The 7851-nt window shown below is 46.8% G+C and overlaps 1 protein-coding gene and 1 long non-coding RNA gene across 2 annotated transcripts in view; one reads left to right on the forward strand and one right to left on the reverse strand.

The window, feature by feature from the left end:
* Window positions 1–232: 232 nt before the first annotated feature.
* Window positions 233–1861, forward strand: LOC112494399. The gene is made up of 3 exons (XR_003059786.1): window positions 233–547; window positions 627–710; window positions 1470–1861. It is a non-coding gene; the product is annotated as an uncharacterized LOC112494399 (long non-coding RNA).
* Window positions 1862–1959: 98 nt separating this feature from the next.
* Window positions 1960–7851, reverse strand: part of LOC107268087 (protein sprouty) — a gene marked incomplete at its 5' end in the record, with an annotated part of 19453 nt that continues 13561 nt past the window's right edge. The window contains one exon of the mRNA XM_015740475.2: window positions 1960–7062. Coding sequence (XP_015595961.2) covers window positions 5516–7062 — 1547 coding nt within the window. The remainder of the gene's footprint in view (window positions 7063–7851) is intronic.

Consider the following 7851-nt stretch of genomic DNA (forward strand, 5'->3'; position numbering starts at 1 on the left):
TCGCTTCAGCAGACCCTGGACTTGCGTCTATGTGGTTTCTACGTCGATGACATGATCCTTGAGTCTACTATAGTTTTGAAGTTATCTTTATGCTTTAACGTTGACTGTCACTGTTACTCAGAACGGATACCCGTCATCCTGGACTACCTATACTATCCCTAGGTAGTTTTATCGACGCATTACAAGACCCTTCCTCGTAGATGAGTCTGGCAGAGTCAAGGCGCATTGTCACCGTGAGCATCACGAAGCCTGATTATGAGTCCAAGTCCCAGGGGCCCGTAGCTGTAACAGCATGGCGCAGCGGCCGGTGTCTCTTAGCTTCGAGGAACTCGACTTCCTCGAAGGGGATCCTCTCCTTCTATTTTTCTTTTTCCCCGATTGGCCTTTAGAACCTTGCCAGAGCCTCTTTCTCGCTCCCTGGCTCCTCTCACCTTGTTACCAGTCGCCGTCCTGTGCAACCTCACGTCAGCAGCATTCGTAGTCACGGTGTCCATTGTCGCACGACGCCGACGGACAGAATGCCACAGTCAATTCCTATTATATCCAGGTACTGTACTTTAGTAATATTAAGGAAACACTTTGATTGGCTGATAAGTTAATACGTCACCGTGCTCGCTCTTCCGTAGAACGAGTATCTCTGAATGCACGCTGAACGAAGTCGACAGAAAAGAAGCAAGACTCCTGGGGAACAGATCAAGCGTAAATCTAAGGTAAAAGAGTTCTTGGATAAGAAACGAGTAGGTAGGTAGGTAGGTAGATAGACAAATATATATATATATATATATATACACTACCAAGCTGCTTCGTTCCGTTCTATAAAAGGGAGGCTGTAGCTCCGAGCATTAGATCCATTCCCGTTTCGGGCGGATGCGGACCGCTCGCCTAACCGGCGTTTCCGGTACACTACCAAGCTGCTTCGTTCCGTTCTAAGAAACGAGTAGGTAGGTAGGTAGGTAGATAGACAAATATATATATATATATATATATACACTACCAAGCTGCTTCGTTCCGTTCTATAAAAGGGAGGCTGTAGCTCCGAGCATTAGATCCATTCCCGTTTCGGGCGGATGCGGACCGCTCGCCTAACCGGCGTTTCCGGTGGTCCCACTCTTTCTGCCCCTCTCCCTAGACCCCTACCGCCATCCTTACCCTACCCTCCCACACCCCGAGGAGCTCTCTATAGACAGACGTGCCACGTCACATCCGCTCTCATGCCAGCTACGACGAGAGATCGAGCCGGGGACGTGGCTTGCCAGCCATCCAGCCAGCCAGCCAGCCAGTCTGCCTGCCTGCTAGTCAATCTTCTCTCTTGCTCATCCAACTCTTTTAGTCTCAATAATCTTACACGCGATTCGCTGCTTGTATAGCTTTTTTCTTTTAATACCATACGTATACTTGTCAAATCCTCTTACACGGATGCAGCTTTTCCTGAGAAATTATTTTACGCTTGACTGATACTATTGTTCCAGGTGAAGAGTTCAAGGGAATAGGATGTGCTTCGGGTTGAGTATGATATACAGTCCAGGATTAGGGATCGAGCATGAAGGACATGACGCCATGAGGATGCGCAGAGCACAATGATAATTAAACGCAATTTGCTCCCCTTTGACACCGTCCTCTCTACGCCCCTAGTGCAGTTTATTCCATTCACGACGCCCTCAACACTCCCTCGTCTCGTCGGCGTGGAGGGCGTCGTAAATCCATTAGGCGTCTAGGCGCGTCCCTCACTCGATGTGTCCCACGTTGCATTAAACGAGAGTTCGACCCGGTCGAAGCCTAACGTAGCCCTTCCAAGGGTGTCTACGTCTGTCTCGAGAGGTTTTCTCTCCTGGTGAACAAGGGGTACCTCACCGTCATCGTCATCAGCTCCACCTCCTCTAACAATTCGAAATCGATACTGACTGTATGGACGTGTACCTTTTTCTTTTTTTTTTTTGAAATAAAGAGATCCAGGTGATATCGATTTTTTCAAATATATATTTACAAGACATATACAGAGCGTGTAGGCTTAAAATTATTAAAAGGGTTTTTTTGCTGGCGAGGCGCGCGCCTTTTCACTTTCTCCGTCACTCTAGCATTCCTTCATTCTTCTGTTTTTTTTTCTTTCTTTCTTTGTCTCACACCCACCCACACTTCTCGCTTACTCGCAACGCTCTCACTCTCTCGCTCGCCACGAAACAACCACGTGGCCATACGTAACCTCCGACTCTCCCAGTGTTTCACGATCCAGCGGGAATATAGAAAAAGGTTACGCGCAAACATTTTTAAATCTCTATAATCTCATTAAGATTTGTCCTTTGCATTGGTAAACGAAATCCGCGAGGAACGGGAGATGATGTATGTGTAACATGTGTGTGTTGTATGTGATGCTGATTGTGAGAGGCTTTCGTGTGCACGCATGGGTACGTATGTGAGCACGTGTCAACAGGGACGACCACGTTAAATATATTTTTCTTTGAACAATCACGAGGAGTCGAAGGGAACGACGAAAGAGTTTCTTTTAACGTGGGTTTCATCATTTATTCGCGACTCCATTGGCATTTGGAATCTCTAACTATCTAGTATTATTTTATACATCAACATTGTCCGCGTTACAGAGTATAGTAGTGCGTGATTTTTTTAATAATTTTTTTTTTTCGTTCTCGACAGTCGTTCATCTTCTTCGTTACTGTTTTGAAAGAAAAAAAACGAACGCATCCCCTCCCCTTCTGGTCTCCCCCTTTTTTTTTTTACTATTTTACTATCGGAATTTTTGGACTACCAGTCTCTCGCTCGAAAGTCCTACGGGTTGTTTCATAAAAAAAAAAATGTATATCTTTTACACGGTCGAACAATTCTCTTTTTCAATTTTCGAAAATTTGTATTTTTTCAAATCCCATGTATATATTGTTCATCCGCTTCTAGGTAGTTCGAATTTCTATTTTTACATGCACTAAAAACGATTTCTCATATAAGGAGATTCGACTGTCAAGAAGTAAAAATGCATTGGCAAAGATGAAACGCGTCCCGTCGTACAGTCGGTTCACCATAACTCGTGTAATTTTCAATTAAATTTTTATCGGCCAATAACGCCGACCGAAAGAGAAGCCTAAAGATTCCTAATGGCGAATAATTTATTAAATTAGACATATAAATAGCGCGGGATATTCAAAGAGTCTCCCAATCCCCACCTACGGAGACGGGTTACCCGTTTAACATTTCTTATTTCATTTTTTATCTTTTTTTTTCCCCTCTTCATTCCCCGTCCCATCCCAATCCCAATCCCGTGGTACCCACCCCGGTCGCAAGTGAATATATTAAGAGTAATCGTTAGAAATTCGAAAACGTTAGAACGGTCGATCTTCACATTACGCATGCGCACAAAACCATTCATACACACTGTACACTCTAGACAAAAAAGAAAAAAAAACATCCCCCATCATTCTCGCATCATTTTATTATACCTCAAAAAGCACTTCCATACCCCTCTCTCTAAATCCGTAGGCCTTTTCCTTTATAAGTCCTTCATATTCTGTTTTCCAAGATCAATCGGAATAGCGATTCGCATTTGCGTGGAAAAGTGCACTTCAATATGTATATATCTTTTCTCCTTCATTTCATTCTTTTTCCTCTTTCGTTTTGTCTCGCGTCCTTATTCGCTCGCATTCACGCGTCTGCAGTCCGAAAAGAAAAGAAAGAAAAAAAACCTATAGTTTTCACGTTGAAAAACGTTCACAAGACTAGATAATACTGGAAAAAAAAAATTAATAAAGTCGAAAGTCCCTAAAGCTCGCTCTGTGTCTCTCTCTCTTAAAAAAAAAAATTCTCGCCCATCTTCAATTCGCACTCTTTCGTAATCATTCAACTTCGTCTTGCTCACTCGTTCTCACGCTCTCTTTCCACGACGCTCGTCATTCACACTTACAATGCACACCCTCTCTTTTCTTTCATTTCTCCTTTCACTCTTTTTTCTCTCTCTTTGCTAACGCGTGCACGACACATTCGCACTAATTACATACCGCGAGAAGACATACGGTGAACTTGAAAAGAAAAAATTAAAAAAAAAAATGAAAGGAATTCCTTCATCGAGAGCACGAAAATTTTTCCATTGACAGCCCGCGCGCTTCGAGACTTTTGAAATCGGAAGGACATACGCCACAGAGCTTTTGACAATGCATCACTTTCCATATCCCTTTTCTCTCTCGCGGGAGATCCAAAGAGAAATTTGTACCTTGGCATTATTTATCGTCACGCGTAATACGGTACCAGCGGCCCTGTACTCTCGTACAAGTACAATGGGTGTACCGTGAAAATTAAAAAATTTTTATTAAAAAAAAATCTAATCTCTTTCAAAAGTCCTTCGAGAGTCAGCCATTAAAAAAATTCTCCTTCTCTCCACTCTGAACACGCACGTTCCACGCTTTCCCGTTCGCTTTCCACTATACTCGCGATTCGCCCACAAAATAAATTAAATGTAGAAAAGTTTTGCTTTATACAAATGTAATATACAATATATATTTAATTCTGCTTTATATAATATTTATATATTTATAATATATAGAGCTATCTACGCGTACGTGTCCTCTGGGTGCGTCTCCAGTGTAATGTAGCCAATGTGTGTCTCTGTCTCATATACGTGGCTGTATACGACCCTCTAACCGCCCATTCACATAGAACCTCTCTATAGTATTTATATACGGCCATTCAAATAACGTCTGTATACATATAACGTAAATACGTAATGTGTGCCTATGCGTCCCGTATACGTTACGCGCCATCCATACGTTACAGAAGTATTAACGTGGGCCACTGTGTTCTCGTATATAAATGTAATTGTGTCCGAGTGTTCCTGTAAGATGGGCGCATGTGTGATATCTTCCTCTCTGTACGTTTGCATGTGGAGAATAATAAATAAACACTTCCGGTCCGATATATTTGTTAAACATCCTGTCCCTCGTTCACGTCTTAAATGCAACTCTTGTACTAATGCAACACTTGTTTCTCGTCTCGTAGGTTCATTCACACACGAGTCTCACACTTCATGCTGGTGCGCACTTTTTAGTTTCTTCTCGACTTCCGGATTCTTATTTCCTTTCTTTTCTTTTGTAATTCTATCTGAAATTCTCAAACTAACCAAAGGATCCCTCCTCTTTGTACGTCCCTGGTGACATGGTCCGAGGACCTCGTCCACGTAAGCGTCCCATGCGACACTTGTTCCAATCTCAGAGCGCACACCTCCGAATACGTAATTTTAATATTCATACAGTTCCGGTACCCCCGCGTCCTTTCAGTATACATATATTACTTATGCCACCTTACAAAACACAAACGTTCATGCGCAGTACCCGTGTCAGCTAATCACACTGCATTCTTTCACTTGCGAGTTCTATTCGTACACCATTTTGCCTTTTCTTTAATTAATTATTAGGAAGAGAAAACAACACTGCGCGCCGTTCACCATGAACTACTTGCTTCTCTATTAGCTTCTAGTTTGTGAATCGGTTGATCTACGCAGAAGAGGCAATGAGTCGTTTTCTCACAGTTCTGGGGTGACTGGGTCGAGGAGCCTCTTCTCCGGATCCCTGGAGTCGCGCACCACTGCGTTACCCAGGTGTCTGCCAAGGGTGGACGGGTCGCACCGGCATCCTTGGGACGCGTGACGTGCGTAGCATGCCTCGCAGAGGGCCACGCAGCCCTTGAACGGCCAGTAGCAGAGGAGACAGGGTAGAACCAGGGTGAGGGCTCCTAGACATGCCCAGCGTGCTGACTTCCTAGATCCCGTACAGGAACAGGGTTCGTCGGCACAGCTACCGCCACCCTCGCCGTCTACGCCGCTTCCGCTGTCCCCACAGTGGTAGAAGAGTCCCTTGACGCAGCAGAGGCAGGATGCGTAGTCCAGAGCCGTTTCCGCTGAGCAGAAACAGGAGTTGTCGCAGAGCCATCTACTAGGAAGCGGTGGAGGCTCGCGACAGGATTCGCAACGACACTTGCCACAGAAGTCACACATTATGGAGAGTCCTTCTGCTCTGGGTCCCAGAGAACCGGAACTGATGGAATTCGCGGGTTCCTTGGTGAAGGACACGGGCTGCTTGGTGACGGTGTTCGTCGGCGAGGAGGACTGTAGATGATTTTGATGATGGTGCTGGTGATTAAGGCTCTGATGATGATTCGCGTGCTGATGGAGCTGATGATGGTGGGCCTGTACCTTCTGATGATGTCTCCTCTCGTTCTTCGTGCACTTCTGTCCAGGATTCTGCGCGACGCTAGGCCTGAATGGCGTCTCCACGTACTCATTGACGGCTCTCTCGCCGTCGGGTCTGGGTACCGCCAGGGTGACCTCACCCACGGGACTCCTGGGGGCCTGACCAGCGCTTCCGGTAGTCGTGGTATTCGCACCGATGGCGGCTGATATAGTCGTAGGGCTTCCTGCACTGACCGGAGAGGCGACGCCAGGCGTCTGAAGGTGCTGGTTACGGGCATTCTGAGGACTCGAATGGCTGCTCTGAGTACCAGAATTCGTAGTCGAATGCACTAGGGACGTCCTCGAGCGGAAGCTCGAAGTAGAGAGGGGTGTAAGTGGTGCCGTAAGGGGCACCAGGGTGCCAGTACCCTCCGGCAATCTCGGCGGGGGTAAGGGCCTGTTGTGATCATGCCCGTGTACACGGGGTAGAGCACTCGTAGAGGATATTGAGGACGAGGACGAGGGTGGCCGCGACGGCGGCGACGCATTCTGCGACATCGGGACGCCCCTCAGTTCGAGACGATCGGACCACCCGGATGCGCCGTCCGCGAGGTGCCTCTTAACGTTGAATCCTGACTGTGAGGTTGCTGCTGACGATGATGACGATATTGAATCGCTGTTAGCCCATTGTCCGACCACCGAGCTTCGTGGCGACGTCTGACCTCCTGCTGCTGATGGCGTCGTTCCTGAAGGTGCCGGAAAAGCGGATGAGGAAAGTGACCCCGTGGCGCGCACTGCCCAACCCGCACGAGGAGGTAGCGATCTCGGCGACGCGGTTCCATTAGCGAACGAGGATGGTCCGCGGCCGCTTTCCGCCCTCGCAACGCGCGCTTCATCCCCACCTGAAACAATAACACATAATCCTTAGGAAAACGACCCTACGAAGCCAGAGACATTGTCCTCGCAAAACCACTTCCACTCGCATTCATCCCTTTATCCTAATTCGAAGATCCCAGCCCAAGGAAGCAGAAGGTGAACACGGGGCCTCGTGGATCTTACCGGGAAGAAAAGGAATTCAATGAAGGAATGCTGAGGAACTGAAACTAGGTAGATGCGGATGGAGTCCCAGGTAAAAGTCACTCAGCAGTTTGAATGAGACTTCTCAGGAATTCGGCAGATGCGCCGCCGGAGACGGACAGATGGTAGTCAAGGGGGCGAGTTCGATCCCGTTCTTGGGTTCCCGGTTCATTGTGGAACCGAGGACAGGTAACTAAATAGAATTTCTCTGCAGGAGCCATGACCACAAGTTCGTATCCCTCCTACGTTCCACAGTATCGGTAACGTTTCAAAAAAAAAAAAAAAATGAATCAAATATCTGCAAAGTACATTTCCAACAACAGAAAATCAATCCAACGCCATTCAACGTTCATAACCTAAAACATAAGTGGCAAAGTTTTCCAAGCTTTCAACAAGAAAAAAAAAGTCTCCCCAATCATCAGACTTTCCACTAATGGAGGAGACGAACAAGTAATTGGACGTGGTGCCAGAGCTCAAAGCCTGGTCAGAAGACCACGATGAAAGTAGGCCTTCGTAGTGGTGTGGGCGCCATGAGTGGGCGCCTTGAGATGCAGAGCGCCCACTCAGGGCGCCCACAGTTTCGAAGAGACAGAGCAAACCTCCCCCCCCCCCCC

Source organism: Cephus cinctus, unplaced genomic scaffold (genome assembly GCF_000341935.2).
Source record: "Cephus cinctus unplaced genomic scaffold, Ccin1 Ccin1_scaffold0464, whole genome shotgun sequence".
In the NCBI taxonomy this organism is placed as follows: Eukaryota; Metazoa; Arthropoda; class Insecta; order Hymenoptera; family Cephidae; genus Cephus; species Cephus cinctus.